At 37.8% G+C, this 26,268-nt stretch overlaps 5 protein-coding genes across 10 annotated transcripts; 4 read left to right on the forward strand and 1 right to left on the reverse strand.

Moving 5' to 3' along the window:
* The first annotated feature begins 6,653 nt into the window (after window positions 1-6,653).
* LOC117568379 (ring canal kelch homolog) lies at window positions 6,654-8,878 on the forward strand. 4 transcript variants are annotated; one of them, XM_034248987.2, is made up of 4 exons: window positions 6,654-6,779; window positions 7,232-7,391; window positions 7,451-8,144; window positions 8,208-8,878. In XM_034248987.2, the coding sequence occupies exons 2-4, from the start codon at window positions 7,312-7,314 to the stop codon at window positions 8,844-8,846; spliced, it is 1,413 nt and encodes a 470-aa protein (XP_034104878.1). In that variant the 5' UTR covers window positions 6,654-6,779; window positions 7,232-7,311; the 3' UTR covers window positions 8,847-8,878. The 4 variants fall into 4 exon arrangements, with proteins under 4 accessions (XP_034104878.1, XP_034104877.1, XP_051859830.1 ...); XM_034248986.2 differs by lacking the exon at window positions 6,654-6,779 and having other exon boundaries at window positions 7,153-7,391; XM_052003870.1 differs by lacking the exon at window positions 6,654-6,779 and having other exon boundaries at window positions 7,155-7,391; window positions 8,191-8,878.
* Window positions 8,879-18,643: 9,765 nt separating this feature from the next.
* Window positions 18,644-19,395, forward strand: LOC117568342 (uncharacterized). 2 transcript variants are annotated; one of them, XM_034248927.2, is made up of 2 exons: window positions 18,644-18,820; window positions 18,879-19,395. In XM_034248927.2, the coding sequence occupies exon 2, from the start codon at window positions 18,911-18,913 to the stop codon at window positions 19,265-19,267; it is 357 nt and encodes a 118-aa protein (XP_034104818.1). In that variant the 5' UTR covers window positions 18,644-18,820; window positions 18,879-18,910; the 3' UTR covers window positions 19,268-19,395. The 2 variants fall into 2 exon arrangements, with proteins under 2 accessions (XP_034104818.1, XP_034104817.1); XM_034248926.2 differs by having other exon boundaries at window positions 18,646-18,820; window positions 18,872-19,395.
* A 122-nt stretch (window positions 19,396-19,517) lies between these two features.
* Window positions 19,518-20,610, forward strand: LOC117568341 (S-phase kinase-associated protein 1). 2 transcript variants are annotated; one of them, XM_052004159.1, is made up of 3 exons: window positions 19,518-19,536; window positions 19,659-19,743; window positions 19,813-20,610. In XM_052004159.1, exon 3 carries the CDS (start codon window positions 19,823-19,825, stop codon window positions 20,309-20,311), a length of 489 nt encoding a protein of 162 aa, XP_051860119.1. In that variant the 5' UTR covers window positions 19,518-19,536; window positions 19,659-19,743; window positions 19,813-19,822; the 3' UTR covers window positions 20,312-20,610. The 2 variants fall into 2 exon arrangements, with proteins under 2 accessions (XP_051860119.1, XP_034104816.1); XM_034248925.2 differs by lacking the exon at window positions 19,518-19,536 and having other exon boundaries at window positions 19,610-19,743; window positions 19,813-20,609.
* Window positions 20,611-20,738: 128 nt separating this feature from the next.
* On the forward strand, window positions 20,739-23,856 carry LOC117568338 (SET and MYND domain-containing protein 4). The gene is made up of 3 exons (XM_034248923.2): window positions 20,739-21,471; window positions 21,716-22,839; window positions 22,904-23,856. The coding sequence occupies exons 1-3, from the start codon at window positions 21,208-21,210 to the stop codon at window positions 23,238-23,240; spliced, it is 1,725 nt and encodes a 574-aa protein (XP_034104814.1). The 5' UTR covers window positions 20,739-21,207; the 3' UTR covers window positions 23,241-23,856.
* LOC117568339 (protein OSCP1) lies at window positions 23,848-25,338 on the reverse strand. Its single transcript, XM_034248924.2, has 2 exons — window positions 24,855-25,338; window positions 23,848-24,790 (listed from the first exon to the last, which is right to left on the reverse strand). The coding sequence occupies exons 1-2, from the start codon at window positions 24,991-24,993 to the stop codon at window positions 23,898-23,900; spliced, it is 1,032 nt and encodes a 343-aa protein (XP_034104815.1). The 5' UTR covers window positions 24,994-25,338; the 3' UTR covers window positions 23,848-23,897.
* Window positions 25,339-26,268: the final 930 nt, after the last annotated feature.

The following is a 26,268-nucleotide window of genomic DNA, read 5'->3' on the forward strand; positions in this document are numbered from 1 at the left end:
GGCTAGTCGATAGACCCAATCGATATCGGTTGGCATTAGCAAGTCGTGTGAAGTAGATCATCAGCCGTCAAAAGTAGAACAGAAGCAGCAGCAGTTGTCAGTAAAAACGAAATTAGTCGTCAGCAGGAAGCAGTATTATTTAAGGTAATCAAACTGTGCTTTACACATATTATCAATTCTTAAATTAATTAAGCAATTATTAAATAATTATATAATCAATTATTAAATAATTAAGGATATCTATATAACCAAATTTACATTTATATACGAGTATTATGGATACGTATATGTACATATATTTGTTTAAAACATAATGAGGTGATGTTTTTTTTTTTTGTCTGAGTGGCTGATGGCTGACATTCATTGACTGAATCAACTCACAAATATGTAAACAACATAATTACATGGTGTACAAAACTCAACCAAAGGTTCCATTTCAAATAAGTTACTATCAATCGGGCTAATGTAAAAATGAAACGTCTTTTTTTGCAATCAAGTCGCAAACATATTGTTGAGCTTTTAAGCTTTATACAATATACATTGTATGTGAGTCGGCACTCAATGTTCTACAAGAAATAATCAATTTCCCTGCATTTAATTTATGTCATCATCCTTTATATAACGTAAACATCGTATATGACTTCACAGCAATCTATCTGACTATCTATTTGACAAATATAATTCCAATATAATAATAGTTGCCTAATTCCAGATACTTTTGCACCCAGACCGTGTTACTAACATGTAATACCTGAGAGTCCGCCAATCTCTCATAAGATGCAATATAGATTGCATATGCTGTCAGCACTTTGCTGTCAATCTAATCGCAGTAGCCTCATGTTTCATATATATATTATATAACTTCTGTACTATCTAACAGAAAGCATATTTCCATATTTGAATAATTGAATAACTTATTCCCAATCAAGTCAAGACCACAGATGGCAATGCATTTCATAAGTATATATATATAGATTACCTGTATGCATCTTGTCAAGAATTATCTTGGGAGTCGTTGCCTCCGCTATCATTTCACATCGGCTGTCAACGGCAGTTGACTGCATTTGATAGTGGTAATCGTTAGATAAGAGGGCCATTGGGTGTGGCTATCGATTGGCAATTTAAATATTATTTACGGCCAAAGCTGTGGACACAAATAAATATAATGAGGGGAAATATGCCTTAAATGAAATTTATTTTATTTATCAACTACATCATAAATAAGCCAACACCCGCGCCATGTGGCGTCGGCGGCGTCTGAGTGTTTTATTATTTACTTTTTTTCTTTTTTGTATGTATTACAAAATACGCTGAAATGTCCCCAACAAAAATAGAAGAATATGAAGATAATATGCATGAGTATGTATGTACATTCAAAATGTATAAAATAAAATAATGCTTTTGGCAAACTCGACAAATTTCCATTTGTAATACAAAACGTTTTCGGGGGCGTTTGCAGCCATTTGCCAGTCAATGGCAGAACCGAAAAGAAATAGAAAAAAAGTCGATAACTTCTGCATATGAATGGAAAGAAAGTCACTCTCTGAGGAAACGTATAGCTCTGTCTGTCCACAAAATGCACACATACTAGTGTGTACCACGCTGCGTATGTGTGATATTTCTTTAGGCCGCCACAAGCCGCGACCTTTTGTGGAGCGACTTTTGAGTGCAATAACTGCAAATTCAATTGATTGAAAAGCAATTTGTTCGCTTCGAGGCCCCCATCGAACCCCTCGCACAAGACATATGTGGCCATGTGGGCGGCAGCTGCCACGCCCCAGCCACAATACACTGGGCGCACTAAACCATAAATTATGATGACAATAAAAGCGCATATCTAACTATTGTGAATTGCTTTGCACACACACACACACACACACACATACACACACAAACACATGCCGACCAGCATTGCAATGGCAAAATGGCCTTTTGTAATGGCTTCCCCCCCGCTGTGGATACGTATTTCCCGCCTTGCCCGTTACCGCGGTGCCTGCACCGCCCGCTGTTCAGATGACATTTTATGCAACATTCTGTGGCAAAGGGTCGCGCATTTTATAGCTTTTATTGACAGCAGCATGTGCGGCTAGGTACGACGACTACATACATAAGCCACGAATCTAGAATTCACGAAACCAAGACTAGACTCCACCAACCGCAAATGCAAGTCGCCGTCAACCTTAAAGACTACTTTCATGACCTTTTGCTGACAGTTAATGCTTAAGTTGATTTCCATTTTAGAGGTATTTTTAAGTTCACGCACTTTCAGCTGGCAAGCAGCGTTGTTAAATGATATTCAATACATTTACAATGTTTGCTGCATATTCATTGAATAAAATCTATGTAGAAATTGTCTGTGCAATGAATTTATTTATTTTAGAAAATTGACAACTTCCACTTGAGCATCTGCTATGATCGTAGGAATAAACGCTAAGTTCTTGTTTTGTTGACGCATTTTCATTTTGCGTGTTCAAACTCATTTCCCATCTTATCGTTAACTTTACTCCAAATCATCGAGAGCAAGCAAAAGAAATAAGATAATCGCCTATTTCTGAAAATCATTGTTATTATTATTTCCGTAAAACAGTTCACCCAGCACTAAAGATAATGTCAAGGTATAAATTTCTGTCTGGCCAAATAAATTGGAATGGAAATCAGTTGAAGTAAATAAAAATAACCTTTATTCTGACGTCCTAAACTGCGAATATGACGCATGATGATGAAATCTGTGGGCCACTACTGAACTGAGCATGTAAACAAACAGTTGAGAAAAATATGCCATACAAATTATGGCCGAAATACGCAATGTCGAATCAAATGATGCGGCATCTAGCTCAAAACGACTTTCCCACGCGCTGCAATTAATGTTGGGGCCAATCTCAGATATGGTCACAAACTTACGCATACTAACTGGGACTCATATTGAAGGCCAAACACGTGCATAGACAAAAACAGACAACGCCTCTTTTAATACTGCTCCAAACTTATTATTCTAGTTCTTGGCCACCGAAGATGGCGACGGCAAAAGCGACGGAGATGGCTACGGCGACGGCGACGACTATGGCGAAAATGACTAAAAATAGTTTTGCCAGTTCAGTAATATTTTTGCCAACATAAATTTCACACTCGCATAAATTCCATTAAGAAAAATCAGCGACATGCGACGGGCATACAGAGCAGCTCCAAGAAAGGAACTCTAGAATCAGGGACTGAGGGGAGATGACGCCTTGACAGGACGTCGCCCACGCGCTCATGGAATTTCCAGTTTTGAAAGTGGAGACGCTGCGTCAACTGTTTCTGCCACTGTTTCTCGCGACACTGTCATAAAATAAAACTTAATGGCTCACACACACAAACAGCGAGAGAGAGATAGAGAAGGAAAGCGAGGAGTAAGATGGAAGTAGAGCGAGATGGACTATATAGGGTCGTAGTATTTTACAACAATTTGCTGGATAGTACAAATATGTATTTGGGATATGAAAACAACACACACAGACAAAAGCGCAAAACGCCCACGCGTGCAATCAGCTTCGTCTGCCAACTAGAAAACTAACAAACTACGACGATATGAACTGACATATACTAGATACGACGCACACATACACACACTGACACACTCATTCTCACATCGATTGTAGTTGGGATACCCGATATAAAGCCATTTGTCTGCTTGTGTATGTGTGTGTGTGTGTGTGCGAGCGGCGTTCTCAATGAATGATTTTTCAAGCAGCCACAAGCCAGAAATGAGTGTGTACCACCACAAGGAACAAACACACACACACTCAGAGAGAAATAGTGATGGCGGTGTGTGAGTGTGTGTGTGTGTGTGCTTATGTGGCCATTGTCGCGAAGGCGTTTGCCGCCAAAAATGCTGGCGGCAATGCTCTGTTGCCCATTCTGAACATTGGCTCATTGTTCCATTGAGAGACGATTGCGGCAAGTTTGCAATTTTATTACTGCCAAGCATTTGCATTGACCCAAGGGTTTCATTGCTTCATTTTGGGAAAGGGACTCTAGGAGGGGTCGAGGGGGACTCGGATGATATGACAACAGCTCTGGGCACGTCATCTTCAGCGCATGATGTCAGCGTATTATTGCTGCTGATTCGATTAGCCAATGCCATTTTGTTTTTGCACTTGTATGCGGACACTGTGGGCCCACATAAAAGTTCCTCAAATGTGTGAATAATCACTTCCTGAACACCTTCTTGGCACAGTATAAGTAAGAAAGAAGCTGTTGTATTTATCAATTGAAATTCGTAGCTTAAGGAATGTGTTTTACTATTTTGTTCTATGTATGATAAGTAACTTTAGTATTTACTTACATATTTTAAACAAAAAGTTTGTTTTATCAAATCAAATTAAAAACACAGATGAACAAAATTCTTCAATTGATTTGCAAAAACCAATTTCCCTTTCATATATTTAAGTCAATCCGTATTTAATTAGTTTCTCTACAGACATATCTAGTTCATAGCAGAGAATGAAATAATTTATGCTCTTATATTACTTCATAAATTCTAATTTTATAGATTCTTTTAGGATTAAAATGTATGTAATATAAATCCATTTGCATTTTAAATTTATACTTTTCGGTTATTCAAATCAGTTAAAATCAATAACAATTCAAAATCTGATTCATCGATTCCAATTCAACAGAATTTTCTTGTTTATTGCTTTTATATTCATTACGAAATTCAGACAAATTCTGATTCTAAAGTTTTCATATTTATACAAATTCAGAAAAATTTTAATTTTATTGAAAAACAAAAAAAATATATATATACAATATTTTTTATTTCTAAAAAAAAGCTGCGAACAAAGGTTTTTTTTATTTCGTAAAAGTCGCAATACCATTGATGAGTTTCAGGTTTTCAGTTTTAAATTTCATTGACTGCATCCAGTGACCAGCGAGAACGCCAAAAAGAGAAATTGAGTTAGCTATCAGTCGCTAATTTGTGTCAGCTACGACTGAAGCGACGCAAGGTATGCTACACAATTTTACATTTTTCGTGTGCAGCTTTTTTGCTGACTGTACTAAAAAATTGTTGTGCGCTTGTTGGACCCCAGCCAAATGGCAGTAAGGCAAATGTGTGAGTGTCTATATATATGTGAGTGTGTGGGCCAAATGGCAAAGACGCTCGTTGACAATAGCGACTCACACACACACACACACACACACACACACACACACACACACACACACACACACACACACACACACACACACACACACACACACACACACACACACACACACACACACACACACACACACACACGCATAGCGCAGAGAAGAGACGTTGCCTGACTTCCGTTTGTGCGCGCGGAAGTCGTCGCCATCTTGCATTGGTCATCCTGCGCCCACTCGCCGCAGCATCCAGCATCAAAGCAGAGTCAGCGGCAGAAATTATGGCAGCATTTGCCACAAATCGTGCGTGTAAAGTGATGTCATGGCTACCGACCGCATGCGTCAGCGTATTCCGCATTAAGTGTGATGCAATAGTTGTGTGCAACTGCAACTGCAATTGGAATGGTATAAATAGAACTATCTACATATGCGAGACAGGATGTACACACAGCTGCAGTTTTGATTTTAACTACATTACAACTGATGTCATCTGGTTGCCAACAGACACACACACACGACTTGTTAATATTTGACAATTTAGCGGCAGCTTAGGAAATCATTTTGTCAAACGTTGCCCTCTGCATATTTCATGTAAATCCATAATAACCACCGGTGGGGTGATGAACAGGCAAACGCAGCAGAAGGCAGCCACTGAGCCAGTCAGTCAGCCAGCCAGTCAGTGATGCTGCTCCAGGTGGAAGGAAGGACGAGGGCAACATCCGCCACTTGCTGTTTTCATTTCATAAAATTGAGCACTTTATGCGACTTGTCATGAATTTTTGAAGAACTCAAAACGGCGACGTCTTATTTCTTTCTTCATTTTCTGTTACTCTTATACCCTGCCAAAGAGTCTTTGCATTTTGTAACTTGAAAGCTTAGTTTAATTTATTTTAAGAGTTTTTCCGTCACTAGTGATGTTTCAGAGTCATCTTATCATTTTCACGTCAAAGTCTAGTGCATAATGTCGTCGGCTACCGCAAAATGACCGAGTTCACATTGTGCGGTTTTTTTAAAGCTCTGCTTTGTCAACAACATATTGTTGCTGCTCCCCTCAGACTTGTTGTTATTGGTTTCATATCCTAGTTATTTATGTTGCGTTGCAAAACATTTTAGATAATTAATTTTAGTACTGGTTTCTTTCAATCTTTTGCTCAATGTAGCTTTCATACTTTTCATTTTATTGTTAGTCTTTTTTTAAGAAACTACTTTAGATAAATTGATGCATTAATTTTTGCAACATATTGAGAAAGCGTTTTAAAATTCTATCAGCGAAAATATGGTATACTGTCAATTCTATTTATTTACCTAAGTATTTAATTGTTCATTAATTTTTCAGTCCAAAAAATTTTACAATCAATAGAATTGCGATTTAAAACGTTGATATTAACTTAGTATAACCCCTAGAATAAAATCGAGAAAAGCTTTTGACCTTTTACAACGTATCATTTCATATCATAATATGTCAAAATGTTAAAAAAACGCAAACATATTGAAAATTGACGAGTTTCATACGAAACCCCAAAGGGTAACAATCGGGATTAAAATGACAAACTTTGTCATAATTTTCAGAAAAATGTGTAAATATTTTATGATTTTTCCAAAAAAAAAACAAACAAAATCACACACAGGTCAAGGATTTCAAACGCATGGTAAATACAAAATGTGAAAACATAATTTGAGCTTTAAATATTTAAACATAAATTTAGCAGACTTAACCCTTTCGGGACGGGGTTTTATTTCGAAAACCAAGATAGTTAGAGAAAATCCTTTTTTAGATTCTGAAAGATGACTAAAAATAATTATGTACTGCATACTTGAAAATCCTGAATTCGTCCTTTTATCCTGGGACATATAATCCCAATCCGAAGATATTCACCGTTACTTTTTTGTTTACATTATGAAATAGACTCTTAAAACTGTGTTTGGGATATTTCACAAGTGCTCTAGCATTAAAATTATAGAAAATACGATGTAATGAAAAATTTTGGGACGTATTGTCCCAGTATGCAATGAAAAATGTTGGGACGTATTGTCCCAGTAGTCCCGAAAGGGTTAACTCGGTCTACCAAATACATTAATTAATTTCAACTCATTTAAGCAGCAGTCAACATTACAAAGAAAAATACTTCACAAAGAGAAACTTAATACACAAAACAAAAGAAAAAACAATCGATACATAACATGAAATTAAAACAGTCATATGCTGACTATTTAAACAACTTATGGCCGCAGCTTGAGAAAACGGGATCATGGGATAAATCGTAAGTTAACGAAGACAAGCTCAGTTGGCCGATTAAAAATGAAATAAATTATATTCCAGTGAACTAAGATCATGCAAGAAATTGGGTAGAAACTTTAGGTGCATTGAAACGGGAAAATTTATGCGCAAATGTTGCAATATTGAGTGCTCCGTGGCCAAAAAATGCACAAGGAGATGTCTCGAAGTTAAATGGAAAAAGCAAAAGGAAAGCGTGACGATCAAGAACTCAACAACCTTGGAATCAATAGTACAGCTCATTCTGAAAGGCATTGAACCAGATACCGTTGTTCTAGTGGCAGATCGTCAATACTCCTGCCACGCCTTTGTGCTGACTATGAACTCCGCGTACTTTAAAAAGCTGATTGGACACACTTCGATCGATCTACGTCAGACACTAGTGACAACAAATGCCTTTGACTTTATATACGGATGGATGTTATTGAGTGCTAAGGAAATTCCAAGAAGAGAGCTATTAGACATTTTACGATCCGTTTACTTTTTGGAAATTCCATCATTAATTCATGCTTGCCTTGAAGCACTCAATGGAAATGAATTCAGAGAGATCGAAGCTTTTTATATTATCTATAGCCTGCGAAATTCCACTGATCTCTTGGATATCAGCCAGGCTATGACTCCACGCATCTCGAAATCCGCGCTAACAGTCATGTGCAGTCAGCAATTTCTGCAACTTACGATTGATCAGATGTGTTTTATACTCCAATCAAATTTTCTCACTGTTAATACTGAATGCGAGGTGCGTACTTTGTTTTATAATAATTCTTAAAATACACAATTTATAGCTCTGATTCTAGAACAGATTCTTTTTTGCGCTCTCCACTGGCTGGACGTAGACTGGCCAAGTCGAAGCTCTCATTTGCCTGATGTTTTCAAGTGCATTCGCTTTACATTCTTGTCTCCCAAGTTGCTCAGTCAACTCATAAATTCTGGCTATGCGAATATTGGGCGATTTCGCAGAGTGCTCGCTGCTTTTTTCAAGTGGCCGCCGTCGAGACAGCTAATTGAGGATGGCATCTTCTACAGCTCCATTGTCATCTCTTTAAACTGCAATCGCAGTTCGTTGGAACAGTTTGCTGACGTTAGGAAGCAGCTATTAATACCTCGTCGCTGGATGCAAGACGTTCGTTGCAGCTACCATCGTCCAGTGACTCGGCAATGTCCCAATATGTATTACATTACCTATAGCGAATTTGTACAATATTCGAGACAGCTCCGAGAAACTATGGATAATTACGAAGTGTTTATTGATCATCCCGAGGAGATAAAAGGAAAGCCCAAAGACCGTGCTCTCTCTGATTCAAGGCAATGCGAACCTTCAACTTCTAATTACATAATATGCGATCAGCTTTTTTGTCGTGCATCCGCAGAAAATGAACAAAAATTTATTTCTTTGAGCAAATATTTTACGCCATCGAAGTTTTGGGATCTAATGTTTTAAATAATTATGCGTGACTTCACCTTAGCTTCTAAAACTTGACTTGAATTTGTATATGTGATATTATTCAGCAATTGGATACGACACACTCAACGGAAATAGCCAAGTATTAGGAATCTCCTTTGTTAGGCCTACGTCCTGACACTCGAGTGCGACCGCTTTGAAGCTTAAACGCTGCTTGACTTAACACGGCACCCGCCCCATCATCCCCCTTCACATACAAACACACAACACATTTCACACCGCCCAAGCAACTGCTTTCCTTGTACTCGTTTATCAAAAAAGGTAAACGCGTTGAATTTTCCATTAGGTTGAAAAGCATTTTTCAGCACACGTGGGAGTTTTTTTTTTTTTTTTTTGCTCAGTTTTTGTGTTGGCACATCATACGTATTGGCAACTGCGGCGTATGCGCAATATTTTAGGTAAATAACATGCGTTGAGTTTGCTGCCTGAGTGGCGCATGTAACCATAAAAACAAATGCATATATATATTCAGCATTTTGTTTATTGGCCTCCCTCAGTAGAACCAAAAAAAAAAATAAAAAAACGAAAGGTTGTCAACTCCATGGAACTTGGGTCACACGTATGCGTAATATCACACACTTGCCTCAACTCAAACTCAAACTCAATTAGCCGGCGAGGGCAAAAGCGCAACAGCATTGACACTCCTTAATCAATACAGACCCATCAGCCTGGCCAATAAACTTCTGCAAGTTTTCGTTGCCCAACAAGTTTCTCAAAGTAAGGCTCATTGTTAGAGATTTAATTGAGTCTTTGACTTTAGCCGAAACAGAAAGCAAGCACAGACATTAAGAGCAAAAGTTAAATAAAGTATTTCATGCAACGAAAGCTGATAATCAGTGACAATAAATATATATATTTAAGGACAATATTTGCTGAAGTCTATTGTTAGTTCCTAGAAATAGAGCTAAATAAATCAGAAATTTTGCACTTTAAAATGCTCTTTAGAAAACGAATGTGCGCTGATGAAGATTTTATGGCCTTAAGATGCCTGCACATAACCTTTTTATATGTCTTCATTAAAGGCAGATTTTATGTGCGCATCGTCTAAAGTATGATACGATATATATTTCGTAGCCAGGCAAGCTAAAAGAAAAACATTTCGCATTTTCTCATATTTCGCACATTTCGCTGCACTCTTTTTGGGGAGCTAAGCGCGTCTGTGCACTAATTAAATTTGCGTACGTCTAGCGGAATTTTTATGCGCTCACCCGCGAGGTGCGATCGGTGCGTATATAAGCAAATAAATAAAAAAATAAATAAACCTAACAAAGTGTATAGAAATACAAAATAAATAAATAAATAAAACAACAAAATAAATATTCTGAATAAAGTAAATGAAATAAATAAAATAAACAAAATAAATAAATTAAAAAAAATATAGTAAATAACATAAATAACATAAACAAAGTAAATTAAATAAATAAACTAAATACCATAAGTAAAATTAAAAAAAATAAATAAAGTAAAGAAAATAATTAAAAAAAAATAATAAATTAGGGAACTGACATAAAGAAAATAAATTTTAAAAAATAAACATAATAAAATTTGTTTTTTTCTAGACTTTGCAATGGAAATAGATTATTTATAATTTCTAAATATAAAAAACATTTCTGAGCTTATCATTGGTAAATGAGATTAAATAGTTTTTTTTTTCAAAATTGTATTTAAATTGAGTAAAAATTTATTTTAGTCGAAAAACATTCCTTGAGATAATGACTAACCAAAGACTCGCATTAGGTATTATTCAACATGAAGTGGTAAATTAAATATTGTAAAATGATATGAAAATGTAATAGAAATGTTGGCAAAGAACTATAAGTATGCAGAAAAAAGTATTATACTTAATTTATTAAATGAAATAAATGAAAACCCAGTAATAAAATTTTAAGAATTTGCTATCTAGTAGTTAGGTCTTTACAATTTTTAAATCGAGATTGCAATAGAGGCGATTACTTATCAGGCAACCTACTTATATGTCATCGCTGGGCGCAAGGGAGTGTGGCATACTTTTAGAAGGCAACGTATGGCCATAAATCAACGACACTGCTACCAGTCGCTGTTGCTGTTACATCAAAGCACAAAACCAAACTGACATGCATTACATATTTATGTATCAGTGCTCCGGTTAGCAAGTCGACTGCACACGCACGACATACACACACACATATACACACATACACTCGCATACGAAAAGCGTGGTGTCCTGAAGATGTATGCAAAGCATTTAGAAAAGTTGTCCTGAGTACAAGAGTACGAATATATCGCACATCTGCTTTATTATTGTGACTTTTTTATGAGTTCTAATGCGGCTTTAAAATGTCATAAATCTTAAAACAAATACGTTGATAAATGCTCAAAGGTAACAAAATAAACAAAAAAAAAAAAAACAACAACAGCAAAATAAAATAAAATAAATATAATAACAAAGGTGGCCACCGTCAATGGGTTAACAACGCCCTCCATCTGCAGGTCCGCCAATGAAGTGGGCGTGCCACGTGGCATGTCCTCTTAGCCTGAAAGCCATATCGTCACGCATTGATGCACATCATCAATTTTTAACGAGCTACTTTTACGTGACTCGCTGTCCCCTAACCTCTCTCTCTCTCTCTCTCTGTATCCATGCCACACTTGAACTCTGGCCCATGACGTCATTGGCTGTTTGCAGATGTGCCTAGCCAATATAAAATATATATACTATATATACATATATTAGATCACATAATATAATACCATACATGCGCTGAGGTTTAACGCCGTGTCGCCCATATAAACATTCGAGTGCCATTCGGAAAATACATCAAAAGTGCGTTCGTTGAGCGTGCAACACAGGACACAGATATGGCTAAGTCAATTTCATGGGCTACAGAATTGCATTTGAAATGGCAAATCTATTCGCATACTCGATATTAATGCTTCATAGAACATTGTGGGGAAAATTGCAGCTACAGATATGGCAAATCTATTAGGTCGTAAGGTCGCAAGGGTTAAATTAAATTAACATCAATGGAATTATACACAATGTTCTCAATTAAATTCCACTTCTTTAGCTGCATGTGATAATAGTGAACTCATTAGTGTATTAATACATTTTCTAATTACTATTTCCAATCAAGTATTTATAAGCTTTATAACAGTCGTTTTGTGCAGTCGATACTGAATATTTCGTTTGTTTCTTTTTTTATCAGTAATCGAATAGCATCATTCCATAAGCTGTGTGTTTGTGTGCGATGTTTAGACTGGTCTGCATCTTAGAAAATTCCGTTACGTAGAACATTGCATTTTCTGTTGATATTTTTCGATTGCCTTTGATTATTATTCATTATATCTGAGTATGTTTACTTTGTTACGAATAGCTGCTTAGATTCGCGTGATGCGACTTCGGTGTAAACACTTGCATCATAGAATCGCATCATTGAAGCAGATGCACTTGGTCTAAATAGGATACACCGTTCGTTCTCGATTATTAGTTTGATTTAACAATTTTAAACAGTCACAAATATTGGATTTGAGTAGGAATGAACTAAAGATAAAAAGCGAACAACTGAGCGAATACAAACTAAAAATTAAAAGACAATAACTGAATAAACCAGAGCTAAGAAGATTAATTTATTTTGTTTACAGAATAGCTCATTTTTATTCGTGAACATAGTGAACGGAAAAAACTGAAGCAATTTGCAGACCTAGTTCATTTTTCAATTAAAGTAAATACAACTAATACACAAGCGTCAATCATTATGGAGATATTAAGAACTATATATGGGTCTCTTAAAACCATCATTGAAGTTAGAATAAATACAGATATTCTGGTGGAAGAATGTTGCTCAATTATAACATTATAATAATATGAAGACGAATTGCAATAATTAATAATCAGTTCAAGGATAAAGCATCTCTACACATAAAGTTCACAAAGTGCACCGTTTAAATATTTGCCTTTACTTTATTAATTAAACTCTTTTTAAACAAGTCGTTGTGGTATCTGAATTTCTAGTCTGTCGACTTCTTGCACTCATGCTACACTTGGAAAGCTCTAACTTCCGTATTATTTATTTAGATGCAAATGAGTTTATAATTAATTTCAAGCTTGCCAACAAGCTTAAACTATATTTAAAGTGGCCTGATACGTTTTTTGTTGCAGTTCAGCTCAGCAAATGAAAATTCTCGAAGCTTGAGCATGAAACTGAGCAGAGGAAAGGCGATTCACTGTATCAGCTGTAGACACTGCAGTTGTTGACTAAACAGCTTTGTAAGCATAAATTTTAATGCAACTCCGCAAGAACGCGGCACGTTGCCCTGTTGCTCTGCTCCACTGTTGCTCTGTTATTCTTGTTTTTATGCCCAGCAAGCTGAGCCGTCGCATATGTAAATGACTTGTAAATGCGCTCGCTTGAGAAGAATGCGAATGAGAATGCGCGCAATAGAGAGAGAGAGAGAAAAGCAACATCGACGCGACGGCAGGCATCTGTGTTAACAGAGGTAGCAACAAACATCAGGCCTGGTATTAAGGTAAATACCCCAAGCTATTAGCTACCTATTACAATGCTTTCCCCATTTCCCATGCCACAATCCCAGACGAGCTTCGTACTTGGCAAAGGTTAAAAGTTATTTTCTGTGCACGGACTGCCGAAACTTTCCAGCTCCTAAGATCGCAAAACTCAAGTTTTAAGTTTTTTCATTATTTTTTTTTCTTTTTTGTTCTTTTTTTTGTGCTGGCTTTTTAATTTCTAACCTTTTGCTTTGAAAACCTCTGCAGACGTTGTTGGCAACTGACTGAAATGAAGAAGTGCGCTGAATACGTTAATTAAGTGACAGGACCATGCGGCGTATGGGTAATGTTGCATCTGCAGAGGCGGTCAAACGAGTGCTTTGTGCTTGCTTTTAAGCAAAAGTTTTCCAATTTTCACATCACAATAGACACAAAAAAATGTGAAATATAAATATATATATTTATATACATTTATATTAATGCTTTTCATGTTTGCTTGGGAAATTTTCATTTTAAACGGCGCAGTTTGTCGAGTGTCTTGTGCAGCAAATTGAAAATGTATTATACGCATATACATGTGTGTATGTGTGTGCTTGGTGCGCTCCTGTAGTCGTGAGGTCCTGTATCCACATATATTGTGTCAACGCATGCATAAAGCATATACAATAAATTTTCATTTGTATAACCAACAGCCAAAGGAGGCGCAAGGGGAGTCAGTCGGCAAGAAAGCAACTTGATTGAATTGACACGACAGCCAGCAGCCAGCAACCGGTGCCAGAACTCGAACTCGAACCCGAGCCCGAATAACCTCTCCCAGCTTCTTATTTTTACACCCAATTCAATTCAAGTAAAATATAAAAAAAAACTACTCATATACACGGCAGCGTCTCCTCGGTTTCTCGGCACACTCGCACATACACACACACACACTCGAGTGTGTTTTCCCACACTCACCTTTGATATTTATGCTTGGTGCGGGCAACCTGCAAAATTGAATGAAAATATTAAAAATGTTGATAAAGCGAAAGCAATGAAGAAAACAAAAATTATAATTCACTTTTACTGCGCATTTTTCATTTATTTGTTAATAATTTCATTTATGCGAAAGCGGCGCAAACTTAAAAATGCGTAAAAGGCGTCCAAATTTTATTACGCGCTGACATTTAGAAACGGCAGCCGCATCGCCTGAAAGCAGGCAACAGTTTTTCTTCTTTTTATTATATTTCTCGTTATTTTTTTTTTATTTTTTTCTCCTTTCACATACAGTTCGTCTTTTACTTTTTCTTTATGCATTGTTCGGTTTTTGTTGCTTTAGGAATCGACCCCGAAGCGTTGACTTTTCTGAATGCTCTTTAAATTAAGCAGTTCACCGTTTTTTTGAAGGCTTAGCTCAGTAAAGTGTAAAAAATAGGACCATGCCTGTTGCTATTAAGATTGCACAATCCCATATGGACAACTTTCGTTCCCCAAGCAATTTGATGAGAGCCCTCCTCTTAATATTTATCTCTAGGGCCCCCTTAATTCAATTGCTTCACGTTGTTGTTTGTCTTCTGTCTTCTGTTTTATTTGTATTTTCATTTTGTTTTCGGCTGAGTCGATGCTCATTAATTTCATCAAGTGTCGCGGCTAAAGGAACATAAACGACCATATCAAATGGTTTTCAACATGCGAGACGACGTCAACGTCACGCAGCGAAGCTTCTTTGGCCCCCAACGTGAAAGGTCAACATTGAGTATGTGCTGACTGCACTTTAAACCTCTGCGAGGTTCTGTATTCTCGGTATTCTAGGTTCTCAGTTCTGGGTTCTCGGTTCTCTTTCTCTCAGTGTTCTGGCTTTGGCCACAAGTTGATGAGACACGTGTGCCCTGAAGCTGGATGATAGCATGGGGATAAAGTGGTCTTGAAGTTTTTTGCGGTAAGTTGCATTTGCCATCTAATGCACTTTAAGTAATGGTGAACATGTGCACTGCTTGCCAATCTGACACTGCAACCTGCAAGAGGAAGATGCCACACGTTGTCACACTCTCTTATCGCTGCAAATACGAGTGATAATGATGCCACAGTATTCAACAAAAACAAAAGAACTCACTTGTTAACCACACACACACAAATAAAGATATCAATTGGGGAAATAAAGCTGATTTGATTGACGCCCATTTGAATTGACAACAATCAATCAACATTGGAATTGATTTCAAGTGTTAAATTACTTGTATGAGAGCAGTACTTATTTTTATATTTAACTACTTTCCTGTTGCACTTGTATATAGTTAGTGTTAAGTGCGCTATATTTTAAAATATTTTATATTTTTCTCTACTGCAAATCTAGTATAAATATTGAAAATGCGTAATTAGCATCTGTAATTTAAAATCGTTGTCTTGATATAGTAAATTGTAAACAGCTAATTTAAGTATACGACATTTCAGTAACTTAAGTCTCTAATATAAATCCGAAAAACTAGAATTAGATCGAGCCAACAGTAATTAACGTCAAAATATAAATATAAAAAAACAAGTTACAAAACTAACTTCGAGTATGGACGACAATTAGATACCCACTACTCACTTAAAACCACATTCTAAAAATATACCATATCATCAAAATTTATCTAAATCCGCAAAAATACAAAAATATGCAAATCGGTTTATTCAGTTCATAAATACAAAATAATATCTAATTCTATGTACAAAAAAGCGCGATTTTGTTTTATTTTCGATCTTTTCCGTTTTGAAAAGTGGGAAACAAACTTGATCTGCGTGCAGATGTTATTGAATTACATCCTTATCCCTTATAGGTATAGTAATCTACGATTTGTACTGAAATCAATGCAATTGTGTTGCGAGTTTCGAGATCAATTTTAAACTGCGATACAAAAGTGGGATTCGGACCAAAGGATAAAGAAATTCAGCATTATGACTATATCATGTATTATTATCCTAATCAACCGATATAGTAATATAACACCATTTTTATTGAGCCACACAAATCTGAACATAATTAGCATACCTTCCTTTTTATTGTGCTGAGGAAACTGTCATGCGGAACGCAATTAAGTAAAATGCCTGGCTTAACAAATCAAAATGCCATTAATTTTGATTAGTTTTATGGACTGCCGAAGCTTATTCGAAGTCAATTTGAGAGGTGAACTCTTTAAATGACTACTTAATGAATTTCTTATACAAATAGTACAAGGAGTATTTCTATATTTACTGCTTCAAGGGATTTAGTTGTCAGCAGGCGAATAGATTCATTTATCAAGTGGCTCTTAAGTGACACTTCATTTGGTACTGAAACAATTTACAACTATGCCACTTCCATGTCTCTAGTCGAACTGTAGGTTTTTACCTATGCTGTTTGTCGCAAAAGAACTCAGAGGAAGAGAGAGAGAGAGAGAGAGAGAGAGAGAGAGGGAGAGTGGAAAATAATGCAAACAGGACACAAAGGCAAAGGCTACCTATGAGGCTTTGTTGCAATTGCTGCAGAAGTAAAGTACAAGTGACTGGCTGGCCCGGTTGACTGACTTTGACTGAAGCAGCAGTAGCAACAGGACTATAAATAAGATACGACCATGTGTTTCTACATCTGTGTGCATTGTCACTAACTGTCCATGTGTCTGTGTGTGTGTGCGAGTGGATGAGAATGCAAGAACTGTGTCACGCCTTTATTTGCTTGTACAACAGACCAGAGACAACAACAAGCTGTTCCTCGTAATATTGCTGTTGCTGTTGCTGTGACTGTTGTTGTTATTGCAGTTGTAGTGCCTGTTATTATACTATCCAGCTTTTGTTGCACTGTTCATAAAAGTGTCGCACTATCTCCTTTTGTGCTTATCTCTCACTCTCTCCTCTCTCTCTCTCTCTCTCTCTCTTTCTCGAGGTGTATGTGTATGTGTTTGGGTCTTGTGTTGCTTCCTGTTGCATGTTCGACTCTTGCCTGAACATTTCCGCTTCCTTTCATTTTATAGTTAGTTCTTGCTTTGAATATGTTTCTCCTTTTTTTTTGAAAAAGTCAACTTCACAATGTTTGCCCCGTGTCCAGTTACCGCTTAAAGTCCTTCACATAACAACCGACCATGAGAAAATTAAAAATGTAGAATATTTAGTAAAAATCACAGCACTCGTCACATTGTGTAAGTCATTTGATGAGATAGAGTATTACGTTGTCGTCTGCGGCACTTTTCCATCCCATCAAATCAAGAACATTACAAGCACAATCATTTTGCTTCACACATTAGTTCACCACTTACCGCGAGCTCGACATTTTATTTCTTCCTATCGGGCCCCCACCTGATGCAGTGCATAATTCAAGATTAATACACATAACCATTACATATAACAAAAAACGTGCAACACGAGTTGTATCACATAACACACGATTACATAGTAGTTTGCTCAAATAAAGATTTATTTGTATCGACTGTCAAATACAGTTAAAGAAAATTGTAACTTGTAAGGCTCTATAGAGGTATTCTTGATCAGCATTAACCTACTTAAAGCCATGTCCAAAAGCTTTTATTATTATTATTATTACTATTATAAGTGTTTGTACTTGCATGAAACATAATATATATTCTTATATTCAATGTTTCAATAAAACATTTAATTATTTTCAATCTTGTTAGTTATAACACATAGATACATTAAATCGATAAAAATTCAACTCCGATAGTTTGGTAATCTTGGGTAGTTTAATATAATTTCACCCTTTCAATTTCAACTACTTTATAATTCTGCAAATTGTTATCATATAACTCATTCTAACAACAAAGAAGCTAACTTGTATTTATATATATTTGATTTTCTTTGGAAATGGTTTCCTTATCAGTCTGAAATTGGCCAATTTATTGCATTTTTAGATGTTGAGGCTGCTATGTTGTGTATGGAATTTGATGGCCATTAAAACGTGATGTTTTCGTTTCGTCGTACGATGGCGAACAAAAGCGCGACAGGTGAAGTACATTGAACTATAATTGTACCAGCCCCTGTCGGGATTTCAAAAGAAAAGGAAATTGCTTACTGTACAAATGCTCAGCATCAGTTACGTGTCTATTTTTAGCGAGGCCATTGGCAGTGCTCCAAGGAATTGTTAAGAGTTCAATGCACACCCACATGTAGCTAAGAGGGTTTAAACACACATCTGTATACCGGTTAACCCCCCAACTGGCTTTAATTTTTTTATAGTTGAGAAAATAAATATACATATGTGAATATGTATGAAACTGAATACCATATTTGAAATAAAAATAGGAGGCAGTTGTATAATTTCATTATATTTTCAAACGATTTGTTATTGCTAAGATTGCGTGCGTATTTTTATCGATAACTGCTCTCGATAACCAACTGTAGAGCTTTTGGAACTTTTATACTTCGACAATCTTGGTATTTTTAATTTTATTCAACAAGCCACACTAGATCAAAACAGCTGATTCAAATTTATTATAAGTCGTGTCTTTGCTTGAAGCAAAATGTAAGTAAAGAAATCCCCTTAAATAATTCGTAATTATTAATTTTGATGTAGTTTTTAGGTTTCACTGCCATCAATATATAAATTGAAAAAATGGCGCAAGTAAAATGCAACGAACCGGGAGATTGGCGCGATGCTCCCTTTCTTGTTGTCCTTTACGATTACACGATGAAGAATGCGGAATTTCCCTCGGACATTGGGACCCTCATTGCTTATGTGCTGGTGCTAATCGTATCATGGTATGTCGTACTCTGGACAGCACGTTTCCTGCTCTCGCTCGTATGGCCGGTGATCATTGTTGTGTCGGCATTCCTGCTTTTTCGCTTTCTTTACACATTCCAACACGAAGACTTGGGGGATATAGTGCTCCATACTCTTACCTATGTGGTAGACACCGCCGCATATATAATAGAAAAGATTTTTGAGTTTCTTGCGAGTGTCGTCCAGTAACTGAAGTACAATTGTAATTCATTGTTATATTATTGTATATATTTCCTCCACTAATTATTGTGAAATCCTTCGTAAATTAATTTTTTTGGGAAAATTGGCATAAATAAATTATATGGTATTTATGTTGAGATCTTGGCGGTAAGTTTTAGAGACATTATTTTCTGAACACAGGTCACACTGGCAGCCCACCAACTGCGATTGATAATATTTTTTATCCACAAGAGTAGTTGACAAATTTGCATAAAGCGGCAAGTATTACTTTCATTATGGTGAGCCACAAAAAGTGGTATTCATTAAAGTCATCCATTGAAATTGCTTGAAAGACATTTTTAAATTCACAATTTCTAGTTAAACCTAGCAACCATATAAATAATAAAGTACTTATTTTTAGCTTTTTGTATGGTGCCTTGAAAAATAAAACTATCCGCATCTGTTGGGCAAGTTTGGTGAAACGTTTAAGAAAACATTACAATCTTGTAAGTTGAAATGCGAAGAAATAGTTTACTTAGCAAATATTTCAGTCGAAAAACATTCCTTGTTTGAAGATTTTTCAGAATGCCCATTATTCGCTTGGAATCTTCCGATAAGGAAATTTTTGACACCGACATCGAGATTGCAAAATGTTCGGAGACCATCAAAACGGCACTTGAAGACTTGGGTGATGAAAGTGACAATAGCATATTGCCCCTTCCCAATGTTAACTCGGCCATTTTACGCAAAGTTCTGCACTGGGCTACGTATCATGCTCAGGATGATCCACAACAGGCCCAAGAGGATGAGAATAAGGAGAAACGCACCGATGACATCTCATCTTGGGATGCCGACTTCCTGAAAGTCGACCAAGGCACCTTATTCGAGCTTATTCTAGCGGCTAATTATTTGAATATTCAAGGTTTATTAGATGTCACCTGCAAAACCTGCGCCAATATGATCAAAGGAAAGTCACTTCAGGACATTCGAGAGACTTTTGCCATTGCCAATGACTTTTCGCCAGCTGAAGAGGAAAAGGTGCGCAAGGAGAACGAGTGGTGCGAGGAGAAGTAAACACCAATCAGCTTTCTGACAAAAATACATCGGTTTGTTCAATGTCCTTTTATTATATAATTGCATATAAACAAAATCTAATGTTTTTAATATTTAGTACATATGTATGTATGTATGTATTTCTAAAGTTTTCAATACATTTTCAAATATGTGTTCAGTCGTAGCGGATAATTCTCGTAACCATGAAAGCCGCCAGATGGCGCTTTAGCTATAATAAACCGCGTGATAACTGGTATTTTTTTTAACGAAATTTTTGCTTTTTGTAAAATAGTCGTGAAAAATGTAGCGTATCTAAACATAAAATTTACATTTGGTTAAACGCGAAATGTTCAGAAATATCGTACTATAATAAAATCGATATGAAGAAATCATGAAAACATCGATGCATTGCTAGTCTCATCGATATTTCTCCACCTTTAAGATATGGTCACACTTACACGAATTCGCCAAAAAAAAAGTCCAACTGAGCTGCTACAATTTTTGATCAGGATTGGCGCATAACAAACAAATTTTTCGTATTATAATCTAAATTCTCTGTGAAATTTCATATTGACGGTCAGCACAAGCGCTACTAAACAGTGCTGTGCCGCAAACTCGCTAACACACAATCGTATTTTGTTGGTGAAAAAACAGGCGGCGGCAGAGGGCAGCAGCAGCAGCTAAGAAGACGACGAAATCGGCGGCGGCGGCGACGACGCAACACACGCGACTTGTAAAGAAAAATACGGCGAGGAGGACAGAGACTGCACCAAGTGGCTTGTGTGTCTTTCTGTCTCTGCTGAGTGGTGTACGTTTGCGTGTGTGTGTGTATATGTGCATCTCAAGGATACATTGAATAACAATAACAAAATAAAGTTGATAAATAAGAAGAAAATAACGAACAAGAAAAGAAAACAATGGACGTGTACGACGTTAGCGACGATCTGATCAAAAAGCTAAACGACTGGAAGCTTATTGGCATCATATCCGGCAAATTCAATGAGCTCAAAGAAAACTACTCCAAAGTGAATTTCGTTGAGCACGCGCTCATCGACTTCAAGTACATGGAAAAGATATTCCTTAATGTAAAATTGCGTGAGAACAAATGCAACAAGCGCAGCGTGGAGTTTCGTATGTTGGGCAACGAACAGTTCTCCTTAAAGAACAGGAAATACTTTCAAGTAAGTGAAAAAAAAGCAAAACAAACAATGCAAGCAGCCTGAGAATATTATTATAAGCGGCATTTCTGCGGCAGTCGGCGGCTATTGGCATGTGATTTGTTTTTGGATTAAAGCGTGCAATGAAATACCCAAAATCAGAGTGACCAGATCGCTAATAGAATAAATACATTGATTTGGTCACCCTCGCGAGAGTTCCCAGTAATTTCAAATTGTATTCTTTTTCGCGCCATCTTTCATTCTTTAGGCACTCGAATTGTACAACAAGAGTATTTGCTATGCTGAACCAAACTCGGAACATTTATCAATTGGCTATGCCAATCGATCGGCGGTCTTCTTCGAATGGAAACGGTATCGCGAGTGTCTCGCCAACATCGAGCTGGCGCGCAAGGCCAACTATCCGGAACGGCTGCGTCATAAGTTGGACAAACGGGAGCGCGACTGTCAGCAGCTGGTGCAGCAACAGGCACCAGACATTGTGCCCTATGACTTTAAGCTGAGCTTCGAGCCACACGCCCAGGTGCCGTATATTGCCAATTGCCTGGAATTGCGCGAAACTGCGGACGAAGGACGCTTTATAGCGACGACAAGGGATCTGGTTGTGGGCGATGTGATCGCCGCGGAGCAACCGTTCTGCTCCTCACTGCTGCCGCCCATGCGCTACATTAGGTGCGCGACATGCAAACAAGAACGTTACCTAACGCTTATACCCTGCGATAATTGCTGCTCGGTAATGTTCTGCTCGGAGGATTGCAAGCAGCTCGCCAACGATTCGTTTCACAAGTACGAATGCCCTATCATCGACTTGTTGCATCGCATGTTCAACAAAATCCACGGCATTGCGTTGCGCACAACGTTGAGCGCGTTGAATTTATACGATAGCATCGAGGAGCTGATGGCGTACTGCGAGCAGCCGAGTAATCAGCAGAAATGCGTCTTTGACTTGGACTTTACGCAACTGACACCCCAAGAGCACTATCGAGCCATCCATGGTCTGGTAACGAATCAGCATATGCGTTCCGTTTCGGATCTGTTTCAGCGATCAGTTGTGTGCGCCGTTCTCAAGCACTTCATCATTGAGTATACGCCGCTGAAGGACTTTTTGGGCGGTGAGGATGGTCGCAACTTTTTCACGGATCTGCTATTCAGGCATCTGCAAACATCACCATCGAATATGCATGGCATTGATCTCGTCGAGCAGGTGAACGAGACCAAGGACGATCAGACGCACTCATCAGGAGCCTATGCGTTTCTCTCTCTCCTCAATCATTCGTGTGCTCCTAACACTCTACGCATCTATGATGGCACCAAGGCCTATTTGTTTGTGCTGCGTCCCATCAAGGCTGGAGAAGCGCTCTACGACAACTATGGGTAAAAAATTTATAGCAGTCCAAATCCAGCATTCATCAATTAATTTACTTTTGTTTATTAACAGCGCGCACTTTGCCATTTTCAGCAAGAAGGAGCGCCAAGAAAGATTGTCCATGCAGTATCGCTTCAACTGCAGCTGCGAGGCCTGCGAACTGGATCATCCCAAGTATAAGGGAATGCCACACAAGGCGACGGTGCCGATGGTTAATGATGATACGGATATGAAGCTGCTGGGTGCCTACAACTATGATTTCGCGATTGGCAACTATCAGAAGTATTGTGATTTTCTAACCGAGTATGGCGCTGCTTATCCCTGTGCGCAGATCAGTTCGGCCGAGGAGTGCCTCAAAATGGCACTGCATATCATGGCGGATGCGGTGCCGCTCAAGGCGAAAATGTAAAGAGTGTCTGAGACACAACGCACTGAACTGCCTCGCAAAACCCGCCATCCCACCAGCACCACCAACAACACACAATATGACTAAAAATCACAGCCACATAACAGAAGCATCTCCATTAACACACACACAACACCCTAAACTATCCTAAGACACAGACAGCGACGAACTCTAATTTTGAATGATAAAGCAGTAATTATTGATATGAATTGTACTATATTTTTGATGCCATACAATGTCCGCATTAATATTTTGGCAGCTGCAGCAGTTGTTAAATTTGAATAATTGATAAGTTAAAAACACTCACAAATACGAATTTTGGATTATTTTTTGTTAAAATTCTTTTGTTAAATTGTACATTTTAGTTAAATTATATTGCACTCACTTTTTAATGCCTCCCCTCCTAAAATGTTGAAAAGTTTAAGATTTTAGTTCGTTTCGATCTGACACATATGAAAAACTTAAAACTTAACTAGGTCGCAAGCTCAAAATTTTTATTTGTAATGTGGTTGGATCACCAATGTCTTCGAAACTGCATAAAAAAAAAAAAACAAAAACAAAACGAAAAAAAAACTACTTTTTTGTAATTATTTTACAAACAAATACAATATTTTCTAATTATGCATTACACCCTCACTCTCTTACCCCTGCCTTAGATTTTTAGTGCATTTTGCTGTACAAATCGATCAGTTGCTGATTGAGCACTGAGCCGCTTCCACTGCTGCTCGTCGGTTCCGGATTGATATTTGGATTAGGATTGCTGTCTGCTGTCAGCAGCTGCACAAACTCACAACCTGAGGCGTTTGGATTGCTCTGCGTCTGGGTCGTGGCGTTGTTATCTAAATCGACGAACAATGGGTGGGAGAATGTTTGCTCAAATTGCTTCTGAAACCGACCCGCATCGATGGGCTGCAAATCCTCACCAGCCGCAAGTGGCGTCTGGCCGATGCTTAGCTGGGCAGCCAGTTGATCCATGCGATTTGGCTCTTGTTGTTGCTGTTGCTGAGCGAGTTCGCTACTCTTTATGTAGATATTCTCACCAATGCACTTTGCATAGTCTAAATAATGACTCTGATCCATAGCATTGATGAAGCTGCCATCCATAGCCTGAAATCCAAGGCGTATCAGCAACGATATCTTTGTATTGAAGCACTGTAACCAGGCCTTATTGGTGCGATAGATGGACAGCTGTTGATCTTCGCCGCAGGAATTCCAGAAATCCAATAAAGTATTCTTGCTGAAATCGATGAGCATATGACGCTTTGCGTCAGGGTGCAGTTTGTTGATGGCGTCTAGGTGACGAAATGTTATATCCAGCAAATTGTGCTGATGCTGTGACACAAACAATTGCCACTTGTAGACCATCGTCATCAGATTCCACAGCTTATCCATAGATGTCTCGGTGAGCCGCATAAGCGAACAGGTGGCGATGTCATTTAACATGAACTTGCAGTGCTCGGCCGTCAACAGTTGGGCTTCACTGTGCACGGATCCATTGATCAGCGACTCTATGAATTTGGGCTCCAACAGCACCGAAATCACATCGTGTATGACTGCAAGCAAAGGGAGCAAGGAAGTAAGCACTGTAAAGCAATTAAAGTGGGGTGGCTTGATTACCCTGAACGGATTTGTCGGACTCGATTTGTTGGGCCTTCAGTCGTTGGTCAATTACGAACAATGCCTCACAGCCCAGATTGACCAGTATGAAGACATTGGCGCGTGGATTGACGGCTTGTGTGTGTTGTTGTGTCGTCATTTTAAAGCTACTCCTGAAGCGTTGGCAACTGCGGCGTACGAATGGTGGATTCTAACTGAGCCGCGGTCGAGAGCCATTTTACACAGAACACAGCACGGCACGCGACCCACGAATAATTCACACATACATTTATTTTATTGGATTTTTCGTTTCCGTGCGGGCCATAGGGAGTCTTGCGCTGGCGTCAGGACGAAGAGGACGACGACAAGCAGTGTTTGACTGCTTTATGAGAACCCCGGCAACGTCTTTTATCACCACAATAAGTACAAATAAAAAACAAAAGCTCGTATGGGTAAACGGCTTAAATACCCATTAGTAATTTCGCTAATTCCACAAACAACTAGTTTAAGGAACGGGACACTTTGATAAGGCATTTGCAACGAATCAGTAACAGTATTATTTAGCAGACTAAGGATGCAGGTTAACAACTCTTCCTTAACATAACAGAATCGTACGTCTTTGGTACGTTTATTTGAGTATGTACCAACTAAGAATGGTACATCTGTTGATCTGTCATACACTGAATGACTTTTCTTAAACCTAATATTTCATTTAATTATAATAAACATAATGTTTTCTTAATTGTAATTAATTGGTAAATTTAATTAATAGGTATTTTATAGTTTATTTTTACAAAATATTTGTGGAATACTCGATTACTGTATGCTAGCCAGTTAACTTTCTGTGGTCTATTCCACCCTGTCACCAACTTGTTGTCAAAGTCAACATACCCTCTCCGCTGGCGAGCGACAACGTCGCTTATAATTATGGCAGCAGGTTTGGGGTCCGAAGGAGAAATAATTGGAGTGGGATTTTGACGGAAAGTTTTCTTTACCTTCTGTCTGTCCATAGTTATTGATTTCTGTTTGTTTTGCAAAACAGTATGTAAACTAAATGTAACTAAATTGCGGTTGCTGTTATGAGAACTAAATATATACATATACATGGAAATAATGGCAGCTGGGTTGGTATTGTCAAGTCAGAGTCCCGCGCCGGTCACAGGGTAGCGATTAGAAGGTCAAGTAATTATTTTAAACATAGAAATATAAAAATACATATAAAATGCTCTGCAGTTTAAAACTCTCTCTTAATGACAATCACGCCCTAAATGTGTAGGTTTATGTTAATACCATAGCGGTGCAGGAAAACACTTGCATTAATATACATTCAAATGTACCTCAACCCGCCGAGGCGGAAAAGGACGTCGGACGTTGCGTGCACAATGCAATTACGGCTCGAAGAAATAATGTTCCTCGGCGGACTGATGCATTGATG

Source organism: Drosophila albomicans, chromosome 3 (assembly GCF_009650485.2).
Source record: "Drosophila albomicans strain 15112-1751.03 chromosome 3, ASM965048v2, whole genome shotgun sequence".
Taxonomy (NCBI): Eukaryota; Metazoa; Arthropoda; class Insecta; order Diptera; family Drosophilidae; genus Drosophila; species Drosophila albomicans.

Bases quoted from the DNA above. Each gene is read 5' to 3' on its own strand.
- LOC117568341 (XM_052004159.1), top strand. From the start codon at position 19,823: ATGCCCATTATTCGCTTGGAATCTTCCGATAAGGAAATTTTTGACACC.
- LOC117568379 (XM_034248987.2), top strand. From the start codon at position 7,312: ATGAAATTAAAACAGTCATATGCTGACTATTTAAACAACTTATGGCCG. The intron at 7,392-7,450 runs GTAAGTTAACGA...ATTATATTCCAG, and splicing joins ACGGGATCATGGGATAAATC to TGAACTAAGATCATGCAAGA. The intron at 8,145-8,207 runs GTGCGTACTTTG...ATTCTAGAACAG, and splicing joins CTGTTAATACTGAATGCGAG to ATTCTTTTTTGCGCTCTCCA.
- LOC117568338 (XM_034248923.2), top strand. From the start codon at position 21,208: ATGGACGTGTACGACGTTAGCGACGATCTGATCAAAAAGCTAAACGAC. The intron at 21,472-21,715 runs GTAAGTGAAAAA...TTCATTCTTTAG, and splicing joins AGAACAGGAAATACTTTCAA to GCACTCGAATTGTACAACAA. The intron at 22,840-22,903 runs GTAAAAAATTTA...GTTTATTAACAG, and splicing joins GCGCTCTACGACAACTATGG to CGCGCACTTTGCCATTTTCA.
- LOC117568339 (XM_034248924.2), bottom strand. From the start codon at position 24,993: ATGACGACACAACAACACACACAAGCCGTCAATCCACGCGCCAATGTC. The intron at 24,791-24,854 runs GTAATCAAGCCA...CTTTGCTTGCAG, and splicing joins GTCCGACAAATCCGTTCAGG to TCATACACGATGTGATTTCG.
- LOC117568342 (XM_034248927.2), top strand. From the start codon at position 18,911: ATGGCGCAAGTAAAATGCAACGAACCGGGAGATTGGCGCGATGCTCCC.